Source organism: Fusarium fujikuroi, chromosome FFUJ_chr06, assembly GCF_900079805.1.
Source record: "Fusarium fujikuroi IMI 58289 draft genome, chromosome FFUJ_chr06".
NCBI lineage: Eukaryota > Fungi > Ascomycota > Sordariomycetes > Hypocreales > Nectriaceae > Fusarium > Fusarium fujikuroi.
This window is the reverse complement of record NC_036627.1, coordinates 3696621-3718957: the sequence shown is the minus strand read 5'-3', so window position 1 is coordinate 3718957 and position 22337 is coordinate 3696621. Positions and strand designations below refer to the sequence as shown.

At 48.1% G+C, this 22337-nt stretch overlaps 9 protein-coding genes and 1 non-coding gene; 5 read left to right on the top strand and 5 right to left on the bottom strand.

Annotated features, from left to right (window-relative positions):
- Positions 1–177: 177 nt before the first annotated feature.
- FFUJ_06494 (related to cell surface ferroxidase) lies at positions 178–2196 on the top strand (the record flags this gene model as incomplete). XM_023579825.1 has 6 exons in its annotated part: positions 178–522; positions 572–1066; positions 1125–1345; positions 1411–1763; positions 1813–2113; positions 2166–2196. The coding sequence occupies 6 exons, from the start codon at positions 178–180 to the stop codon at positions 2194–2196; spliced, it is 1746 nt and encodes a 581-aa protein (XP_023432594.1).
- A 944-nt stretch (positions 2197–3140) lies between these two features.
- On the bottom strand, positions 3141–5087 carry FFUJ_06493 (uncharacterized protein; the record flags this gene model as incomplete). XM_023579824.1 has 3 exons in its annotated part: positions 3141–4067; positions 4119–4305; positions 4360–5087. The coding sequence occupies 3 exons, from the start codon at positions 5085–5087 to the stop codon at positions 3141–3143; spliced, it is 1842 nt and encodes a 613-aa protein (XP_023432593.1).
- Positions 5088–10311: 5224 nt separating this feature from the next.
- Positions 10312–11010, top strand: FFUJ_06492 (uncharacterized protein; the record flags this gene model as incomplete). The annotated part of the gene is made up of 1 exon (XM_023579823.1): positions 10312–11010. One exon carries the CDS (start codon positions 10312–10314, stop codon positions 11008–11010), a length of 699 nt encoding a protein of 232 aa, XP_023432592.1.
- A 970-nt stretch (positions 11011–11980) lies between these two features.
- Positions 11981–12366, top strand: FFUJ_06491 (uncharacterized protein; the record flags this gene model as incomplete). XM_023579822.1 has 2 exons in its annotated part: positions 11981–12264; positions 12312–12366. The coding sequence occupies 2 exons, from the start codon at positions 11981–11983 to the stop codon at positions 12364–12366; spliced, it is 339 nt and encodes a 112-aa protein (XP_023432591.1).
- A 250-nt stretch (positions 12367–12616) lies between these two features.
- On the top strand, positions 12617–13675 carry FFUJ_06490 (uncharacterized protein; the record flags this gene model as incomplete). XM_023579821.1 has 2 exons in its annotated part: positions 12617–12712; positions 12770–13675. The coding sequence occupies 2 exons, from the start codon at positions 12617–12619 to the stop codon at positions 13673–13675; spliced, it is 1002 nt and encodes a 333-aa protein (XP_023432590.1).
- Positions 13676–13744: 69 nt separating this feature from the next.
- On the bottom strand, positions 13745–15316 carry FFUJ_06489 (uncharacterized protein; the record flags this gene model as incomplete). The annotated part of the gene is made up of 1 exon (XM_023579820.1): positions 13745–15316. One exon carries the CDS (start codon positions 15314–15316, stop codon positions 13745–13747), a length of 1572 nt encoding a protein of 523 aa, XP_023432589.1.
- Positions 15317–15998: 682 nt separating this feature from the next.
- FFUJ_06488 (uncharacterized protein) lies at positions 15999–17006 on the bottom strand (the record flags this gene model as incomplete). XM_023579819.1 has 3 exons in its annotated part: positions 15999–16414; positions 16469–16742; positions 16893–17006. The coding sequence occupies 3 exons, from the start codon at positions 17004–17006 to the stop codon at positions 15999–16001; spliced, it is 804 nt and encodes a 267-aa protein (XP_023432588.1).
- A 365-nt stretch (positions 17007–17371) lies between these two features.
- FFUJ_r3 lies at positions 17372–17487 on the bottom strand. The gene has a single exon (XR_002792819.1). It is a non-coding gene; the product is annotated as a ribosomal RNA (ribosomal RNA).
- A 312-nt stretch (positions 17488–17799) lies between these two features.
- FFUJ_06487 (probable histidine--tRNA ligase, mitochondrial) lies at positions 17800–19293 on the top strand (the record flags this gene model as incomplete). XM_023579818.1 has 2 exons in its annotated part: positions 17800–17906; positions 17976–19293. 2 exons carry the CDS (start codon positions 17800–17802, stop codon positions 19291–19293), a joined length of 1425 nt encoding a protein of 474 aa, XP_023432587.1.
- Positions 19294–20099: 806 nt separating this feature from the next.
- FFUJ_06486 (uncharacterized protein) lies at positions 20100–22259 on the bottom strand (the record flags this gene model as incomplete). XM_023579816.1 has 4 exons in its annotated part: positions 20100–20384; positions 20441–21820; positions 21886–22154; positions 22208–22259. 4 exons carry the CDS (start codon positions 22257–22259, stop codon positions 20100–20102), a joined length of 1986 nt encoding a protein of 661 aa, XP_023432586.1.
- Between the last annotated feature and the right edge of the window lie 78 nt (positions 22260–22337).

Sequence of the window (22337 nt, the reverse complement as noted above, 5' to 3'; positions counted from 1 at the left end):
GGATTTCGGTAGTGTGTGGCTTGCTGAGGAATTGCCGCAGTCTTTATCTGATCGGTTCCCTGCAAAACACTGGATGGCCAAATGTAACTTGAGCCTGTCACCAATTGATTCAGTTCATCTTTCCTCATCAGCACGAGTGTATGCAGTAACGAGACCGATGAACTAGTGACTGCCGCGATGTTTCTCTCACTCTTCGTCTCATCGCTGGCCATCCTCTTTGCTGTACCGACGGCCAGCGCAAAAGATGTGCATTTCGACTGGAATATTACGTGGACGACTGCAAATCCCGATGGATTACAAGCGCGTCCTGTAATCGGCATCAACAACCAATGGCCCCTCCCAGTGATCAACGTCACAAAAGGCGACAGAATCATCGCAAAGGTGACGAATCAATTGGGGAACCAGTCAACTACCATCCACTGGCATGGCATGTATCAAAATGGAACGAATTTCATGGATGGACCTGCTATGGTGACACAATGCAACATCCCTACCGACGCTTCCATCACATACAACTTTACGGTAAGCGTAATTCACTATTCTTGAGTACGACGGGGCTGAATTGTGACAGGTTGACCAAGTTGGCACTTACTGGTATCATTCTCACACAAGATCACAATACCCAGACGGTCTGCGCCAAGCCCTCATCATCCAAGATCCCAAGAATCCATATGAGGGTGAGTATCACGAAGAGCGCGTTATCACGCTCTCAGATTGGTATCACGACGAAATGCCTGTTCTCATGAAACAATTCGTCTCGTACAAGAACCCCACCGGTGCCGAGCCCGTTCCAAACTCAGCACTCATGAACGACACGCAGAACATGACTCTTCCTGTTGAGCCTGGCAAAACCTATCTTCTTCGCTTGGTAAATGTCGGCGCTTTTGCGTCGCAGTACTTCTGGATCGAAGGGCATACTATGAAGATCGTTGAGGTTGATGGCGTCTGGACGAAGCCTGCCGAGACAGACATGATTTACATCGCTAGTGCGCAACGATATGCTGTTTTGGTTACGATGAAGAATGAGACTGGGGCGAATTACCCCATGATGGCCAGTATGGATACGGTAAGTGAACCCTTCTCGACGCTGTAACACTACTGAAGCTGATCATCTGTATTGGTAGTCTTTGTTCGACACTATTCCTGATGGCCTGAACTGGAATGTTACAGGCTGGCTCGAGTACGATACCGACAAGAAGCTTCCCGCAGCTGCCGTCTTGAATGATTTTGAGCCTTACGATGACTTCAAACTTGTCCCCACAGACGGTGAGAAGTTGTTAGAAAAGGCCGATCATACCATCAGTTTGGATCTGACGATGAACAACCTCGGCGACGGCGCGAACTAGTAAGGCAGCCCTTCAAAACTTCATCTCTGACAAAAACTAGTATGTTCATACTGACGTCTTGCAGTGCCTTCTTCAACGATATTTCCTACGTGTCCCCCAAGGTCCCAACGTTATATACTGTACTCTCCGCAGATGAAAACGCAACTAATCCAACCGTTTATGGAACCGACACAAATTCCTTCGTCCTCAAACACGGCGAGATTGTGGAAATCATTCTCAACAACGATGACTCCGGACGACATCCCTTTCATCTCCACGGTCAAAACTTCCAAGTTGTTCATCGCAGCGAAGAAAACGCAGGCCACTACAACGCATCGTGGACGAATATCACATACCCATCTGTCCCGATGCGAAGAGATACGCTTCTCGTGTATCCACAGGGAAACTTTGTCATTCGTTTCCCAGCTACTAATCCAGGTATGTCACCTTCAAACAACAAGTAATAAGGTAGATCTAACTCTGGTAGGTGTCTGGCTCTTCCACTGCCATATTGAATGGCACATGGACACTGGTCTGATCGCAACGATGATTTCTTCACCACTTGAGATGCAAAAGACTTTGACGATTCCACAAGAATTTAAGCGGATTTGCTCGGATCAAGGGATCTCGACTGTTGGCAATGCAGCTGGCAACACTAATGACTATCTGGACTTGAGCGGGCAGAATTTGATGGTGCCTCCTCTCCCGGCTGGATTCACTACGAAAGGCTACGTCGCTATGGTGTTTAGCTGCGTGGCGGGTGTCCTTGGCCTGGCCTCAATCACTTTGTAAGTAATACCCTTCTCTATCAGTGAGACTGATGCTAATGATTCTACATAGGTATGGCTCTGCACCCATTGCAGCCAAGTAAGAGAATATTATACGTGTATCATACAGAAAAGGATTGAAATAATATTTAAGATTTGTTCAACGACATATCGATTTGGGAACTTGCTATGCGCTTCAGCTGCTTACTCCTGGAATTCCCAAGTAACATCCCCCTAACCCTCCCCCCATCCTGTAAGCGCAAACTTTCGACCTGGATATGTATACCTTCCACTTACCACTGAGAAACTGTGATCCTCTTCTCCTTTCATCATCGTGCAAGGATATATCCAGGAAGAGCTCGGGTTTGAAGTCCTCGCATCTGGACCTCAGATTTTGTCAATAAAATGAGTTGCTGATTGAGCCCGCTAAAGGCTGAAGCCCTTCTTTGGCAGATAGCTACGACTTTGCGCGTCTCGAACCTTGGTGCCTTCCAAGATCCTCTTGTCGCCGATGCAGTGAAGATAGTGACGAGCGGATCAACCAAAGGCTCAACTTCGTTGGTGTATGTTACAGGTGTGAAAGTTGAACGCGCAGTTAAATCTCATTGGATGATAAGTTGAGCAAACTGATACACGAGCTAAGAGAGACATACGGCCGCTGGCGTTGAATCAGGTTACCAAATTCAACAAGTGCCAACATAAACTCAAGTTGCGTAAGCTTTTTAATCCCTTGCAAAAGAAGTCCCTTCCCATGACGCACTAGATGAGATATTCTTCACAAACGATCTAATCAAAGCGAGTATTTATGATGTTAAGAAAATTTCCAATACAAAGCTAACAAATGAAACATAATTATGACAAACTAATATCCATATCTTGATCCCATTACACCTCACCATCTTCCCCATCGCAACCATCCAAATGTCAGAACAGTAAGCAGAGATCCATAGAACCGTCTCATAGCCCATGCCGGCGCCAACAAAGGGTCATGCCTCGGAATAGGAATAGGCTGGCTTGGTGGCTTGACTGTCAGCTCCGGCTCCTGGCTTCAGCTGTAGGTCTTCTTGAATGCCTCAACGCGTTTACCCAGATCCTTCACCTGTGCCTCATCAACCTCATCGGCAAAGCAAATCTCCTGATACTCGTTTACCAGCTTAGTCCATCCCTTTTCTCTTCCCCGCGAATTCTCCTTCGCTTTATCAAGGTTATCATTCGCTTGATCGAGGAGGTACTCCTGAGTCTTGGCCTCCCCATCTCTGTCCTCCACCTGCTTCAGCGCCTTCTTGAGTTCCCTTTCGCTCTTGGTGAATTCATCTGATTTCCTCTTAAGAGCACTAGTCTTAGACTCAAGCTCTGTCTTGGTCGTTTCGAGCTCTGCCTTGGTGCTGGTGAGGTCCCTGAGAGCATTGTCACGCTCCGTCTTGGTGCTTTCGTAGTTAGCCTCGGCAGTGGCGAGCAAGGTCTGGAGAGCGTTCTTTGCGATGAGTGACTCGTTAAGCTTGTTTTCAAGATCTCCGTTTTTGGTGATAAGATCACTGTTGGCATCCTTCTGGACCTTGAGCTCAATCTCGAGTTCAATGACCTTACCAACAAGAATAACGATCTCTTCCTGGAGAGAAATTATCTTGTGATCGAGCTTATCTTTGTCATGCTGAGCCTGGTGCAAATCATTCTTAAGACATTTGATCTCAGAGTAAAGCTTCTTGAGGTCTTCCTGCAGCTTGTTGATGACCTCGTGATCGAACTTCTCGTCTTTCTTGATATGCTCGATGCGGTCGTTGAGTTCATTAACCTTCTTTTGGTACTCATCGCCAGCCTTGGCGAGCCTATCGTTGAGCTGCTTGATGGTTGCGTTGGCCTGATTGCGCTGACCTGTGAGGGACGTAATCTCAGTCTCAAGGTTCTTCTTGTCCTTCTTGAGGGTTTCGACGAGGACAGTCTGCTTATGGAAATCGGCATCTAAGGCAGTGAATTTCTGTGGTACGTCAGCAAAGGGGGATCAAGTGAAAGGATTCGGAGCACATACATTCTGGGCCTGGACAGTGAGGTATCCGGCTTGCTCAATGAAGGCAGCTCCGTGCTTGAGTGTCTCGAGGAGAGTCTTGGGGAACGGCATAGGGTCGAGCACGCGGGGGAGGGTAGCCTGAGGCTGAGGGAGGCGGAACTCGACCTCCTTCTTGGTTGGGGGAACCAAGTCGTCAGAGTCGAATGAGCTACATTGATGGTTATCATTGCTGGACTTGAGTAGGACTTGAGGAATCACTTACTGGGCCTTAGGTTCGACCTTAGCCCTGAGGGTCAGTTCGCCGGCTCTGACTTGCTTTCCGCCTTTCTTGATCTCAAGGTCAAGCTTCTCGGTCTTGCGGTTCCAATTGCAGGTGAAGTCATGGACATTGTTGAAGGCGAATTTGGAGAACTTGTCATCTGAACTGATGAACTTCAACGGAGTTCCCTTGAAGGCAGTGGTCTTCTCCTTGCCCGCAGCGTCCTTAGTCCACTGCCACGAGGAGATGACAGGCTTGCCATCTTTGTAGTCCTCGGGGAGGATAAAGATAGCTTGCTCATCGATGGCACTGCCGTGGACAGCAGCACTGTCCTCGATGACAATGCTTCCAGCCCAGATTCGGAGAGCGGCATCGTGGTCAACCTTACCCTCAGGCTTCCACGCGCGGTCCAGAGTGAAAGTCTTCTGGGTACCACGGCCTGACATGTCAACCTTGATCTTGGCATAGTTTTGCTCAGTGGTGATGGCATAGTTGTACTGAGCACCAGAGAGGTTGAAGGAGATGTCAGTGGTTTTGGAAAGCTGCTTCACGTCTGAGACGACGATGGTCTGGAAGAACTTGGACTTTCGGACTCGGTTGTAGTCCTTTGTCCACTGGGTGAAGAGGTAGACGGGGTCATTGGCACGAACGACACCGTTGGGGAAGATGATTGTGAAGGTCTCGTTGTCGGCATACTCAGGCCAGTTGAACTTTCCTTGGTAGATGAACATTGTGAAAAGTAGAATGAGATCTGAGGTTAAAGAAGAGAAGATATGAGATGTAGGAGATGTAGTAAAGAGAAGAAGATGATGTGGATGATGAACCAAATCTGTAGGAGATCAACGCATCTTTATAGACTTTGTCTATTGCTGCATGTGAGTCTGTCCTCACAACGAACTAATAGGTTCCCCCTCAACTCTGGCTGCAGAAAGTATTGATGGCGACTAGGCCGAATACTGATCACATCCCCTCCACCCTTCCGCGTATCATTCCGCATGGCGCTTGTGAAACCATAAAGTTAACCGTGTGGCAAGCTGAACTCCCTTGACCATTCCATGCCCAAGCCAAATCACATCCCCAGCACCACGCAAAGCCCTCGTGGCTAGCTGCGCGGCTTGAAACATTGATCCCCATCGCCAGTCTAGAAGTTCAGCCCTCGCTAACAGTTCCCAAACGCTCTCTCAAGGCTGAGACAGGCGTTTCTTAGACCAAGCTGAGACGAGACCCTGGAGAGGGAGCCCAATGATAAGGGTTCAATAGTGCGCGCCACGTGCAGGTCCAGCTCGCCACGGGCCGTGATAAGCGGCTAGAACGGCCGGGCCCAGACCTCGCCAATCACACAGACTATCTACCAATAAATTGATCACAATGCAGGTCTAGCGATAGTTTGCGGTAATGTTGCCGTTTTGGAGCTGGGGCTTAGACAGGCCGGGCTAGAACGCTGCGGCTGATGTGCGCGGGGAAGACAGATTAGGGATAATGCATGCCAATTGGGGTTTCAGAGGCGCAGCTGAGCTGCAACGCTAGATTAGAAAAGGTTGGACGACACGAATTGCGCGATTGAAGAGACGAGAACTTGAAAGAGTTGAAGCTTCGTGGAGCGATCCTGTGCACGGAGGAGAATTGTGCGATGCTAGAGGAAAACCTTGAAAATACTGGGTGCCCTCCCAAGGTGGGTTCTACGAATAGCTTCACTTAAATCACCATGGTCGGCTCAACGAAACGAAAAGAAGCTACGCGAGAATGCCAATGCTCACAGAAAATTTTATGATTGGACTGCTGTAAGTAGCCCAGAGGCTTGTAGGATCAATTGTTTGTATTTTCCCAAGCATCCCCGATTGCTTCAACCCCTTCTCAGCATCACCACAATCTTCTCAATCCTGATATCTCCGTGCCTGGTTTCGTCCTCGCGTTTATCCTTCATCTCCTTCTCAATTCTTCGTTCCTGATGCGATGACGCTTCCACCAGTGTTCGCCTCAAAGATCAGGCAAAATTTCATTTGAGGCTCCTTCTTCGTCCGTCGCTGGGCATCATCCTCCAGTTGGCTGAGTGCCTTCTCGTTTCGATACACGGGTCGAAAGCTCCGAAGGATTTGTGTCGCCCTGCTGCGGAAATCGTTCGATCGATGAGGCTGAAGAGAGGTACCTGCCGTTCAAAAGACTGATTGTTGCCTGGAGGTGTTGATGCCTTAGGTTGTCCCAGCCATACTCGCGTCTCGACCTCGTACGTGTGCTTGGCTGAGAGATGGGATCTTTTTCTTGCGATTCGGAGAGATTTCTTGTTCAAGAACCTTATCATTTTGTTCTTGTTGATCGTTGCATTGCAGTTCATGTGAAAACCTAGGCTTGGCCCAGCCATGAGGCGCTGGGCTCCAGCATTCACGGCGTCGGTCGTCGTCTTCTTCTTTTCTTTTCTTCTCTTCAGAGGAGACCGTCGCGTTTTGCGCCGACGTAGCCGGCCTGCAAGGCGCTGAGATCAAGAAGTCGGCGGCAGGGTTGTGCGACCTGGGACAACTTGCGCTAACCCCCCAGTTTCGCAGAAGGTAAAGTACGGCACAATTTTTGATTTGCTTTCACTGCTTGCAGTTTTGTCTACTCTCGCTGTTTCTCTGACCAGAGGGGTGTCAGTTGATTCGGTTTGAATCCTTTTTTTTTCATTGCATTCACCGGCTTGCTGGTGGTGTGAAGAAGAAAACTTTGCCTTGTGATGTGAATGATGTGTGTTGTGCCAGCATTCCAAGGTGCCAATCTGTGAAGTGCGAAGTTTGAAGTGTGAAGTGTAATGTGTGATGTGAATGATATGTGATGTGTCAGTGTCGAATCATGTCTGCTGAGGATGAAAATTTGCTGGTGGTGAAGATGGGCTGAACTGTGGGCAAGGAGTGGATGGAGAATTAAATGAAATGAATGAATGTAAGATGAAAATCTCGAACAAGCACAAGAACCAGGAAACGAGCGAGGTGAAAACTTCAGGAGGAATGCAGATGAAGAATTGGAGAGGCGGGAGATGGGGGAGATGCTGTATTTATAGGAAAAATCGATACAAGCTTTATGAGATGAGGGCAAATGTCCTCTGGATCAAACTCTGGCTTTGCGGCTGTCGGTGACTCATTTGAAGGATGATACTTTGCTCCTAGAACTCTGTTGATCAGCAAAGCGCAACGTCAGTGGTTGCAGACAGGATGCTCATGACTTGGACGAAACCTAAGCATCAGGTGGAGGTGCAAGCTTGCGCGTAACTCCAATGATCGGTCGACACTGGATGCCTTACTTTACATTTGAGACCTATTGGATTCCATGGCAGAACTTTGATGGATCGACGCGAGCGACTGATGGCTGACCTGGGGCTTGACAGCTGGCGATACTCGTCGAAAGTTAAAAGCCTATGACAACACAACGAACTTCCTATTAGAGGCTCTTCAATGACAACCTCGCGCCGCCTGTAGCATCAAATTTCTATCTACAGCATCCTCGGCGGTAACAGGCCTCGCGCGTTTTAGTGTCCTTACGACACACCGAGTCATCCTGCGGTCGATCTCGAAGTGCCTTCCATCGACCACCGAACACGACGCCCTCTTCTACTCAGCGAACAAACCAGAAGAGCGGGTGGGAAAATGGTGACACCTGTCGGAGGCTGATGGCAGCTAACAACAGATGAGTCCCATCAAGCACGACCTCTCATCACCTGTAGCATCGGATTTCCATCTACAGTGCCCTCAGCAGTAGCATTCATCTCGTGCTTTATTGCCAACACGACGCATTGCGCCATCCTACGACCGATCCGAAAGCCTCTTCCATCGATCATGGAATACCTACACCACGACGTATTCTCGCTCGGTGGGCAAAGCACAGACGATCTGCTCCTACATCCCTCCATCGACATTAAGTTCCCTATCCGTCACTGAGAGCCGAGTCGAATCTTCGACGACGATGCTGGGAGACTCTCGCTGCTTCTGCCCGCCCATTTTCAAATCTCGGCCGAGTACGACCAACGCAAGCCCGAAACGCCCGTCACGACGCCCTAACTCGATGCGAATTTCGCAATATGTTTTGCTCACCAACAAAAAGAGTCCTTCTTGCATCGTTTGCGAAGCTTCGGGTTAGGACGAACGCCAACGCCGACTGGCCTCGAAGGGCAGTTGATCACGATCAACGCCCAAAGAACCACGAACCGAGTCACACTCCACAATTCCAACTACGTGTGGAGAGCTACATTTTCGATGGTTATAACAGCAACGTAAGCAAAAGATTTATCGGTTCGAGCTCGGCATCCTCCAATCTCTTCCGTTCAAGTCCCCAATTGGCGGTGCTCTGGTAGCCTGCAGCATCGGCAATCAGAGCAATATTATCGACAGAGTTTCGCCGCCCTATGTCCAAGACCCGACCGCGCATTAGACGAAGCAAAGGCCCAAAAGATATAATAGAGAGGCAATGCTTTCACCCATCTCCATCCGTGTTCGACAGTCCGGCCGCAAACTCGTTGTCGCCCCACAAGCTATCCATAAGTAAGTATCCCTGCACCGAGAATTCGTTGTCAAGGCACAGTTGTCCAGAGTTTCGTACTAAGGACATTTCAAACTCATGTCTGGCCGAAGACGTGATATTGATCGTGGACTGCCACATCGGCTCACGTCGCTAACGTTCCAAATAGCGACACACCCTACAATCGGGTACGGGGCGCGATGTGCTGGACGGAGCTGGCAATGGCTCGATATTACACCCAGCCAAGATTCCAGCCGTAGCTGATTGGAAACCATGACGTCAGAAAGACTCAAAATGAGACGTTGATTCTGTCAGGGATCAAGAGCCTTGACGATTACTCAATCAACAGACTGCAGTAGATGTTCCTCGGATAATGTGTTAACATATGTCGAACCTCTGCTCCGGAGACTGGGGTCCTTCGCCCCGCTTGATGCCAGATACGAAGCCATACCCTCTCATCAAGAATCGCTCACCCTGTGGCCCCGCATTAAAGCAAACATCAACTTATCTCATTAGGTTTGAAGCAAGCGATGTAAAACAATTCTATCAATCTCAGTATACAAGGGTGACATCTTGGCGAAAACCGACTCAATCGAAGAAGTAGTTCTGCCAACGGACGGCTGCTCATGATACGGATCCGCATCAATCCCAGCCAGCCTCTTTGAATCTCAATACCAGCAACTGCCGTAAAACCTCACAGCACATCACGCCTGGTTTAGGTCTACAATGCACTACTGCAAGCCTCGCGACAATTCCTATCGAATGACAACTGTTAATTGGGAGTCAAGTCACCTCATCCATGACAGCCAGCCGAATTGAGTTTCACGAGCGGGATAGCAGCCCGTTCCCCGAAACGCGACCTTGTTGGGTACAATTTGGGTCAAGAATGGAGGTCTCAGACCACAAGACATGCCGACATATCCTTGTACTATACGGATCACTAACCCCATTTAGTTAAAGGCCCAAGAAACCTATCTATTAGCCTTTCAAATATCCTACTCCTTGCATTAAGAACTATAAGTCCTTTAGTATACTATTTATTCAAGGCAGTACATAGGCTTCGTATTCAGTAACGGTGGATACAAATTAGCAAGGCTGTGAGATCCGTACCAATTACAAGTTTTCAGGTTTAAGTGCCGAGAAGCGGAATCAAGCGTAACTACTTAAGGTTCGCTAAAGTCAGTGTGAATGACGCCCACTACGAGGATATACGGTCGAACCCATTGATCAATAGTCCTAGCCGGTGTATCCGAAGAGATTTATGAGCTCAGGAAGGCGGACTGAGCTGAAAAAGAACCACATGAATATGCCTGGAAGCACAAGTGTAAGTCTGGAATTGTAAGTCATGGATCTGTATTTAAGAGCCCTTAATTGCCCGTCTGTCTTATCCTTTCATCTTGTCATCATCCCCTTTCTTCTCTCGATTTCCACAACTCTCTTCACCCTACAATAACACTATATCAATAAACCAATATGCTCTTCAAAAGTGCGCTGGTCTCACTATTTACAGCCTGGGCCATCTCAGTAGCTGCAAACCCAGTTGGGGATTCTCTGCCCGACGATGCGCACCTCCCGGATCACCGCCTCTCGCCCGCCGAGGTTCAAGCTTTGAAAGAAGCCCAAATCTATCCTCCAGGTTACGTTCATAAGAGGGTCATCTTTGGAGAGGGCAAAGACGCCATAACTGTTCCCATCGTTGAAGCCGACGTCGATATGCTTCGAGACGACGAAAAGGGTGTCAAGGCACGTTCCCTAGCACCACGGGGCTCCTGCTTCAGTTTTCCTATGTCAGCAAGAGGAAGCTGCATGATCGATTACTGCTGGCGTGATGACAGCGGGGCTATCTACTCGAGAGGTATTACGATAAGGGGTAGTAATGGGCAGTCCAATCCTGCAGCTGTGACAAGCAATGATCCAAACAATCTTTCATTCAACTCTATATTCAACGATGGCTATAATAGCTGGTTCCCGACTGGACATGAATGCTCCAACTCCGACACACAGATTTACACCAACCACCGTGTTTTGCCGGGCCTTACAAATGTGGCCTATGTTGACCATGTCCGATGTGACAACTGCAACTTCAGGAACGTGAACTGCCTCTCGGATTTCCTCAAAAATAACCTAATCGCTTATGCAAACGGCGTTTCATCACAGTCAAGGTGCACATAATCGGCGGCAGATATAACACCATGGTATCAACAATCGTTCAAAAGCCTATAGAAAACCATGTTTTTCTCCTTCGATTGTACTTGTTTAAAACTACTGCTCTATAGGCTAGCTAGATATACTTTACTTTCTTTCTCCAATATGAGCCCTTTTACTTTATATAACTAAGTCCTTACTATATATTAACTTTATTACCCTCTTTACTATACTGGGTGTTGTTGTTAATAATAATTATACTTATATTTATATATATTCAGTAAACCGTTTTCTATTAAATACTAAATTAAGTTAATTATATATGTATAGTTTTCTTTAAGTCTTTAAGTATTATAATTACCTTTATAGTATTCCTACTTATATAATACATTAGCTAGTCTTATTATTCTATAAGAAGTATAACCCAGAAATGAAAACGTTGTATATTCTGTATTTATTTTACCTGAGCATTGTATTCCGATATATGGGACTGGCCGATGCTGGGTAGTTAGGTAGGTTAGCAACGACATCGCGATGTTACCTTAGAATAAAGAAATTTTTAGTTTATAGAGTTTTTCTCCTTGTCTGCCAAAGGGGGGCAAAATATTCAAAATCACATATCAAGTAGCATCTGCCCAATGATACCTTGACTCATCTTGTTGTTTGAAGTGAACCAGTGCGTTGTATAGATTTTGAGCGACCTTGAACCTTTTACCATGGAAAATGTATTGGCCGTTTTAATTCAAGGTTCCTAATAAGTAAGAAATGGCCTCGTACTCGGAAATTCGAGCATCGGACTAAGAGGCCGGATGAACACGTCCTTGAATACCTAGTCAAGATCCCCCGCGTCCCTCAGCTATCAGCGGGGCTGTAAGTGCTTGGTTGGCCTGAAATCATCTGGCCGCTGACCTGGACTTACCCCGCCTTCTTCACTTCGAGAAGAATATCTAGACTTGATAAGCCGCACAAGTTCAATCAACAGCAAACTGTTACCACTATGGCATCTGCTACCCGCTTCAGACTCGTCTTCAACGTGCCCACATCGTCGCTGGCTCAATGTAAAGAGGCCATTTTCGCTGCTGGAGCAGGTCGCTACCCCGGCCCGGGTAACTATACGGAGTGCTGTTGGACTGTTATCGGGACTGGGCAGTTTCGCCCTGGCGATGCAGCCAAGCCGCATCTTGGCGAAGTCGGCAAGCTTGAGCAGGTTGAAGAGGCAAGGGTCGAAACCATTTGTGTGGGTGAAGACGTTGCCAGGAATGCTGTAAAAGCCCTGAAAAAGTACGGGATTTCTAAGCTAAGTCTTAACGTTGCTAATAGCTTCTCAGCGCCCATCCTTATGAAGAACCTTCCTACTCTGTGTACCGACTAGAGGACTTTTGAGATGAAGCAAGACGATACGACGTGTCGACGGAATGGAGGTCACCAAAGACAAGGCAATAGAATTCACTTAAGACACGACGGTTTGCAGTGTAATAAGTATCCACCACAGGCGGATGGAGAAGAAATAAGACCCAATATGAGTAGCCTATATAGCGATTTGGTTGATTACAGGTTCAACCGCCGACCTTGTCTACAATGTGCGTCAGCTGACATACCGAATCGAGCAACTGGTATGTCGTTCAATGTCAGCATGGCTTATCATACCCGAAGATTGCCTCTCGGCTTTCTGTTTTCCTATGATTATTCGAAAATCAAGAATATGTCTCGTAAAACTATTTATAACGTTGTGATTGCTGGCGCAAGTTCATCGCCTTATCTATAAAGCCCATGCTGACGTCTACAGGGCACCGGGCGTCTCGGTCCACCGATCATCAAACACCTCCTCAGAAACGGGTTCAAAGTCAGCGTGCTGACCCGCAATCCATCTCTCGCGAAACTCTCTGCAGACGTCGATGTTATCGGAGCCGATTATTCATCAGCCGAGACTCTATCGCCAAGCCTAGTAGGTCGCGGATTCGATGCCATTGTCATTATCCTCAACCGCCTTGCTTACGATGCCTCGGTGGTTGCGATGCAAGCAGCAGTCAATGCTGGTATTTATCGCGCTATTCCTTCGTTCTTTGGTGTCTCGCTCGATAATCCAGAAATAGCCAATATGCCGTTCATGAAGACCAAGCTACCCGTTCTGAACGACGTCTTGGCCAAGGCTCAGAAGGGCGAGATCACATACACAGGTATAAATACCGGCATGTTTCTCGACTGGGTGCTTGATGAAGACATATTTGTTGGTTTATCTGGCAAGGCACCCAGTCGCGTTGCGGATGGTGGAGACATCCCCATGTCTGCTACGACTCTCGATGATATTGGGAAAGCAACCTCTGCCGTGCTCTTGAAGCCCGAAGAGACTGTCAATAAGTTGTACTATATACATACTGTGGTCATGACACAGAATCAGGTCTTGGGTTATGCCCGTGAGGCTGCTCCAGGGGCGGACTTTGCTGTTGAACAAGTTGATACCAAGGTGATGGTCGAAGCTGCGTGGGAGCGGTACAACGATGGAATACGAGACCGAGTTTCAGTGAGGGACTTTGTTATCAGAGCGAGTTATGGCATGGGGAATGGGTTCTTTCCAAAGACTGACAATGAGTTTCTGGGCATTAGACAGTGGAGCGATGAGGAACTGAAGGAAGAGATATTCAGGCGCGTACAGGCCAAGCCACCTGTGAGTCTCAAGGCTCCGGAAGAGTAGGCCATATCAGGATCATATCGGCGAACGGAAATTTCTCAATACTAATTTCCCAGTAGCAGATTACTTGATCTAATCTTCTTCGGTATCTTCCAGGTCATATAACTGCTCGAAGAGTTTCATGCCATGTCCTCCTGATGCCTTGCTTAGTTCTGACAATCGCTTCCTCAGCGTTGAGTATCGATGCACCTCTGCCGGTTCCTTGTAGTCAATATAGTCTACAAAGGGATTCTGAAATGATGGTTTCTCCGGCTGTAGCTTGCGTTCGCGGAACGAGAGTATCAACAAAGCCATATCATCATGATCAAAACCTGGAAAACATTTTTGTGCAATACCTAGTGCACACTGCACTTCCGCTTTTGTTGTTTTCTTTGTAAATTGCCATGACCACCGAAGTTTCTTAACATAGTTTGTCCACGTAGTTCTCACCTCGGGGTCACGGTTCACATCATGGATATTGAACTCTGGATATAAATCCCACAGTCCAGAATCCTTCAGCTCCCGCAGAGAAAAGGTGCAAGAGCGTCCATCAATGTGAAGTTTGCCCTGAGAAAGGTACTCTCCGTTATCATAGTCCGTTCGGTTCAGTCGAAAGTTGCGAAAGCTATTCTCTTCCTCTAACAACGTGGCATTGCTGAACCAATTGAGTAACCACTTGTCCCTTGCAAACTGCCCTCGTGGGAGCTTTGTTGTATCAACAGCACATATGTAAACGTCCTCTTGCTGTTTGTTCCACCATTGGCAGAACCTGTAGTTTGCATACTGAAAAACAAAAATGAGGGAGCTACTCCATGAAACGAGGTTGTCGGTCAGCCTACTATTAACAAGACCCTTATCCAAGTGATTGTGCAACATTTCTGAAGCCTCTTGATAGTCCATTGAAAACATGTCAATCTTGTGGCGATTCTCGTTGTCGTCCTTGCTAAGTATGGAAGCGATGACGTCTTCACCGTTGATACCCGTGCTATTGTTATCCCATGCTCGAAAAAGGTACCGCGGGGTTTGAGTTGGAGGTTTCGTGACAGAGTCCTCCATGGGTTGAAACAGTGTCGGACCACCGGGGCAGTTGCAGAGCGATCTGGTCCAGAATTTGATCCAATTTTCCCTTCTGTCTTTGCTCTCTGCCCACTTGCTAGTGGCAAGATAATCATCTGGATTAAGCTCACCCGTAGGGCTTGTTGCTTGATGATAACATTCCTCGGCAATCTTCCGTAGAATGCCCTCACTCCCTGATATCCCGATGACTCTCCGTGTAATATTTTCTATCTGTTTCTTAAAATATTCTAGGAGGTCATGTACGGCAAAGGACGTCTCGGCGTCCAAGCAGATGACTTGTCTGACAAGAGCTGGGATTGCAGAGTCGCTAAGCAGTTGTGCAAGTCGAACAAGCTGAAGACCCCTGGTTCGTACGAGGCAAATGGACTCAACGTCTGCTCTGTTTAGTTCACCGTCAGTGTCAAGCAATTTGACGACGGTGTTTGCCTGCTCTGTGAAAGCAACAGCTGTTTCGTCGAAACTGCGCAAGGCTTCGTCGAGAGACTTGCGAGGCCGTCTTCTCATTTTTTTGCCACTGATATTCAGACCATTGACCCTGTTGGAAATATCTTCAATGTTGGCCGTAGCCTGATTTTGGTGGTCGCCCATTGTCAAGGAAGTTGATGAAGGAGGATGGTGGAGGGAATCAAGAGGGTTGAGAAGGGTGACGTCTGTCTTGGTGCGGGGTATATGATACCACATCCATCATGCAGAACGCGTAGAAGCAAAGGAGCCAATTAGAAGACCATTTTCAAGCCCTTTACGATTTGAAATAGAACCTTAGTGCACTCGATTCGCTATATCATCATATACTGTTGTCATCCACGTGAATGACCAACCTGATGATGGAAATCTTTCACCAAAGAGAAAACAGCCAAACTGGGATCTAGGATCAAAAAGGTTTCCTTTATTAAAACCATGTATATCGAATGGGCTTCTTTCCTAGCTTTCTCCGATGACAGATCACCCCGCTAGGCCAGCTTGTAGTCAAATTTATCTTCCGTAAGCTTTAACAGTGCCTTGAACCGACACTCTTCATCAGGTTCAGGGATATGTTTATCGGAAGTATCCCAATGATCGTTTGTATTATCATGTCAGATTCCAGGATCCTAGAGTAGTTACGACTCAGATGACTTACACAACCGAGATGGATGGTGCTTTCGAAAAGTCAATAGAAGCAAGATGGCATCCCATATATCAATCTCTTTCAAAGGGCCCCTAGCAATTTCGCAAGCTTGGTCGAAATCTTCTTCAGTTGTCCGACATTTCTCTCTCCAGTTGGCCCAAAGCTCTAGCACTCGATTCGTCCAAAAACCTTTAGCGTACTGCTCTGCTCTGGATATTCTTTATATAGGCCGGATGATACAAGATCCTGTAGAGAGAAAGTGGACGACCGACCGCCGTGATGGATCACTCCCTGGGAAAGGTACTCCCTGTTATCATACTCTGGATTTTCAAGTCGAAGCCAATTCGACCTCGGGTATGCGGAGGTATCGAGTAACCACATATCTCTTGCAAATTGCCCTTGAGGGACCTTCCTGGTGTTCACAGCACAGATATAAACATTGGAGGCTGGTTTATGGCCGACATGCGACCTCCAAATAGCACGCTGGATCGTGTTCATCAGAGAGCTAGTCCAAGGCACGAGGTTGTCCCCTTGCCCCGTGTTTTTGGACGATTCACTACCATTAAAGCAGTTCTTTCTCTCTAGGTGATTGTATAGTATGGCTGAAGCACTTATATCATCTTATGAAAAGATACCGAGCTTTGGCCCTAGTGCTCCGTACTGGGTAGAACTGTGCTCCGAAGCAAAGACGGCGTCCGAGTTGAGCCCAGAACTTTTCGAGTCGTAGATCTGAAACAAATACCATAGAACATCTTGGAACGACCACGGTAGTGAGGCACTAGAAGGGAGAAAGATCGTTGGGTCCATAGGATATGGGTTCAATAGTTGAGTCCAAAAGTTGTTCCAGACGGTTCTCATCTCGGCCTCTCGCCATCTGTTTAATCCTGATCTCTGGTCAGGGCTAGGTCGCTGATTTGAGAATTGAAGAATTCCAGCAGATCATCGACGCGGCGTCCTCGGGGACCAGTGCGCGAAGTGATGATCTTGACCAGTGATCGATCAATAGCCGCCAGTAACGGTTTGAGCTGATTGTGTGATGCGGTTGACGTTGACGAGTACCTTGAGCATTTCTTCTTCGCTAGCTTTATAGACGACGTCGGGGTCGTTAAACAGAGCTACGAGTCGTGCTCCACGAAGCTGCGCGGATGTGACGGCTTGATTGAAGTCGCTCATGGCATCTTGAAGCTCTGATCAGTGATTGACAGGACTGTCAACGGTAATGCGCAGGGCATTGACGCGGATGTTGATGGGATCAACCGTATCTTCACATTTGGTCCCTATTGCGACCGAGTTGTGAGTGTGCTGAAACCGCGATGCCGAGTCGATGTTCGTTCGGTGTGAGGATGTCGTGATGCAGTATTATTCCTCGCTTCAAACACGGCCGACTAGGCGCCCTTGAGCCAAGCGCGTATCGGCAACTTCCGACGGCATTGACAACAGAACGCCATCTTTCAAGACCTTCCAGTGAAAACAACAGCATTACAGTGTTTAGTGCTCACTTTATATACTTCCAGATAAATATCTTACCGTGGCAAAAAAAACATACAACACCGGGGATTCGCTGGTCGTCACCGACCCAACTACTAATCCGGCGCTTCGAAGCTTGACTCTGGGGGAGCGGACGGGACCCCGTATTCTCTTCGAGCTTTGGTCGTATGTGACATTGTGTGCCGCAAAATCGCATCCAAAAGCAAGGTAAGCGATATAATTTAAGTATATTGTTTTCTCGGAGTTAGAGAAATGTGAAGAACCCCCGATTCCAACAGCATCGTATGAGCAGTCATACCGGTAGCCACACGCGGTGCGCCACAAACCCTTCAGCCACTGTCACGGTTCTGCCTTGCCTGTCGACTTCCCGGGGAGAAGTCATACTCTTTCCAACTCATCTCGACTATAAAGGTCTGCCAATCCCTTTTTTCAGTCAATACATGAATGGCATAGCATCTTTGCATGATCAGCTAGCAACATGCCAGCAAATAACCCCAAACCCCAGCCGCCCCAGTCTGAACTCAAGACGGCAAAGGGCACTCGCGATTGGGTTGGCCGCGATCTTCTACTGCGCGACCACATTTTGTATGTTTGAATCATCTTATACACTTCATCCACCCCGCCGCCTCCGTCACATAATTAATTAAGATTCAGTCAGACAATCAGCGACGTTTTCAAGCGTCATGGCGGCATTCCCTTGGACACGCCCGTCTTCGAGCTCCGGGAGGTCCTGGCTGGGAAGTACGGCGAGGATGCCAAACTCATCTACAATGTCGAAGACCAAGGAGGGGAGCTCTTATCGTTGCGATATGACTTGACGGTTCCATTTGCTCGTTGGTTAGCCATGCACAGCAACGTCAAGCAAATCAAGCGCTACCAGATCGCCAAGGTTTACCGTCGCGATCAGCCTGCCATCTCTCGCGGCAGACTTCGAGAATTTTATCAGTGCGATTTTGACATTGCCGGCGTTTATGACGCTATGATCCCCGATGCTGAGATTCTTCGCATCATTGTCGAAGTGTTCAGAGCTCTCAAGCTCGGCATTGTCATCAAACTGAACCACAGATGCACACTCGACGGCTTGTTCACCGTTGCTGGCGTTCCCCCAGAAAAGATCAGGACCATCAGCTCAGCTGTCGACAAGCTGGACAAGGCCCCGTGGGAAGAGGTTAAGAAAGAAATGGTAGACGAGAAGGGCCTGTCGGAGGAGGTTGCCGACAAAATCGGTGAATATGTCAGGCGCAGTGGCGGCTTGCGTGAAATGATCGAAGCCCTCAAGGGGGACCAAGAGCTATCAGCCAACGAACAAATCCAAATTGGCCTGGCCGACATGGACCTTCTCGCCCGTTACCTCAAAGCAATGGACGCCATCGACAGTGTGTCTTTCGATCTTTCACTCGCACGTGGCCTCGACTATTACACCGGATTGATATACGAAGTCATCACGACTACGTCGGGTCGATCTAATCAAGTCGGCAGTGTTGCCGCCGGCGGGCGCTACGACAATCTTGTGGGCAGGTATGGCAAGCAGCCTGTCCCTTGCGTCGGTCTCTCCTTTGGAGTAGACCGTGTATTTACTATCTTGGACGCTCGACAAAAGAAGAACACCTCAGATCTCAACAGCGAGGCTGATGTGTACGTCATGGCAGCTGGCGGCAAAGGCTTTGATGGTCTGCTAGCTGAACGCATGGAGGTGGCTCGTCAGCTTTGGGACGCAGGCATTAGGGCTGAGTTCCCTGCCAAAATTAAGCCCAAGATGCTTCAACAGTTCAACGCTGCCAAGGAAGTGCCCGTTGCCGTAATTCTCGGTCAAGACGAAATTGAAGCTGGCCAGGTTAGACTGAAGGACGCCCGAGCCGGTGACGGGGAGAGGGTTGAGAAAGATCGAGGGCGACTCGTTTCTAGAGAAAATCTGGTTGAAGAGGTGACAAGTCTTTTATCGAAGATAGCACTAGAAGAAGGTCAAGATTAGAAATGGCGGGAATTTGGAAGTTGCTACAAGATGCGCGAAGGGTCTAAGGCAGATTTGCGCCAGACGGAACAATAGGAAGAATACAAGCATAGAGATTGTCACTTTGGTATATATACTAGTGTACGCGATGAGCATATGAGCCACACAAGTATGTGAGCCCTAAACTTTCACCTCCTTTGACCCTACTGGGAGAAATAATTATAATAATACAATATGGTTCTATCAACACGCCAGCCAACTCAGCCCGCCCCGTCCTGGATTGGATCATTGACCATCTACTGCGTTTCAGTCCATTCAGACTAAGCACATCAAGAGGGACGCTTTCTAGATCATGGCGAAAATTAGGCTATTCTATAAAGTAAACGTAAGACTTAAAGTAAACGTAAGACCTAGACACTAGCCGGGCGCGTAGGATCTAACAAGGTGTAAGCTGGTAAGTTGATGAGGTTTGTGAATTGGGACTCTAATGCGTATTCTCCCATTGGAAAACCGTTTCTTATGAGAGTCAGGTGACAAAGCGGGAGGTTATGGTCTGAACGGACAAGCAATGGTCATTCTGGTGATGCCTACGATATACGGAGCTGGTAAGAGATGGATTGTCAACTCTATATTGGCTAGCTCCTTGGTCGCCTGTCCCTGACAACGGTGACCTTGGCCTCACGAGCCGCAGAAAACTGCTATCCATGAACACAAAGCAAGACCTTGACGGGGCCCTGTATTGTCTCAAAACTTGAGTCGTATGCAACAGTGAACGCTGCAAAATCACCTCAAAACGTTGTCGAGTTATGCAAAATTATGATTCAAGGCTATTGGTCTGAAGTTGGAGAAATATGGATATGAGTCCTCCCCTCGACCAATACTGATATCCTTATAGCCCCATCTTTATCTGCTTTCACTGTCTTCTCAAGGTAACTATACGTCTGACCTGGAGCAAGACGTGAGATTCCAAGATCGAACACGCCGGCATCAGCTGAGGGATAGAGAACCAATTCCAAGTCCTCAGATGTATGAGACCTTGCTTTGGCGATAAGGACTCCAGGATATGGCACTCGTGAAAGAATGGGGCCTCTCAGAGTGGTTTCAGATGGGCCCTATCAGCGTTGTTAGATGAATATTCCATGATCGACGATGGTGATGGGATACATACCTTCTGGACCATCCGATGATATGCCCCTGGTCGGATGATAGCAGCTGTCAACGCCGCTTGGTTCATCAAACACGACGCATTGTCAGGGTCAAGATGTTGAGACCCCGTCGGAGCTGTCTTAACACCCCATGCTTTCTCAAACTTCCTCACACAAGCCTCCTTCAATTCCTCATCGCCATATTCACCTGCAGCAATAGCAAGTTGAGTATACATAGCACACTCATTGGACCGATAATTCCCTGCATCAATCTTATCCGCTCCGACCAGTCCAGTCAGCGAAACCTCTTTCGTCTTGCTGTCAAACTGAACTGTCTCGTTCCGGATGATAGCCCAAAGACGTCGGGAGAAGTTTCTCAACGGACCGCATCCCATCATTATGGCGGCCAAATCTCCGGCTGCACCGCATAGACCGGGAATAGTGAAACCTGTTAGCTCAGACCTTATAGTCAGGACACTACCGCTAGTCTCCGTGAAGTTGGTGTTCAGTGACTCCTCGAATGTTGGCAGTAGAACTTCAGTCGATTTTGTTCCAAACACCCGATCGTATAGAACTGCCCCAGTCATGCCTTGTAGATTGCACATGACATAAATCCAATTTGGCTCACACGAGATGAGGCAGTATGGACTAACAGACCATTGCCGCACGAGTGTTTCCTGAAGGTCATGCAGGCTGTATCTATAGGAATGATTGTCATCAATGTTGAAGACCAGGCTTCCCGGCTTTGTGTATCTCATGTCACCTGTGTTGGCAGTATAGAGCATAACTCCTTGCAGTAGGAACCCCGTAACCATGATATTATCTTTCTTAACTGGATCCCACTCTAGCGAGAACTTGCCAGTTAAACGCTCCCACTTCCAGAAGTTGAGAACTTTCTGAGTCAAAGACCGCTCAATGACTCGTTGAAATGCTTCGTTGATGTAACCGTGGGCGTTAGGGGCGTAAGTGGATTGGTAAAGACCAAGCACGAACATCATTTGGTAGATCTGATATCGAAGAGCTGCAGTTTGATACTGGTCGATAATAGTAAAGCCTGACCAGTCATCGAGACTCTGAAAGGCCTGATCGAACAGGAATTGCAACTTTCTGAGACTCTCAATACTGAGTTCTTCATCCTCCTCACTCTTGGAAGCTGCGGCGACGAGTCTGTCTGCCTCCGCAGCCTGGCGCAGGATGAATTCGTTCCTCGCCGTCCTCTTCTTATAGCCACGTTTTCTCTCAGCTCTTGATGAGAGACTGGCATACAGGAAACCCGCAAAGAGAATACCTGGGGCCCAATACCCAGAGTTCTCCCAGACGGTATCGCCTGTAGTGAAGTAGGCGCCGAGGATAGACAAGCCCCAGACAAAGAGGGGGAATAAGATTGCTCCAGCACCAAACCACTATTGTTCCTAGTCAGTAACACACAGTCTAAAAGTAGCTGAGTAAGTAGATGGGGCTGGCGTACCGCAAAGAGAGCGAGGGGGATGCTAGCCCAAGTCACCACGAACAATATTTCACTGAGTGCATTAGCGCTCGCGAGATATCCAGCCCCGGGGAAGACAAGCCCAAGAGCTGCGGCTCTGTATTTTGGTCCAAGATCAACATAATCCTGGAAGAAGATTCCGAGGGCAGTAAAAGTCAAGGCAACCCAGACACCGAGCGTACGTGCCTGGACGTTCTTACGATGAGGGCCTGAGCCAACGTTTGGGGGGATAAGATCTTTCACATATGGCCCTGCGCGAGTCAGCAACTTCAAGTCTCTATCATGCAGATTGGTGAGCGCATACCTGACGTCCCATAGGGTCGTCCATGTTGGGCACTTGACTTTGATGCGACCATGATTAATGGTGATGGTGAGAGTGTATTCTGGAACTACAGGACTGAGTCGCCGGCACTGTGGCGAAATTTGTCTGTTCA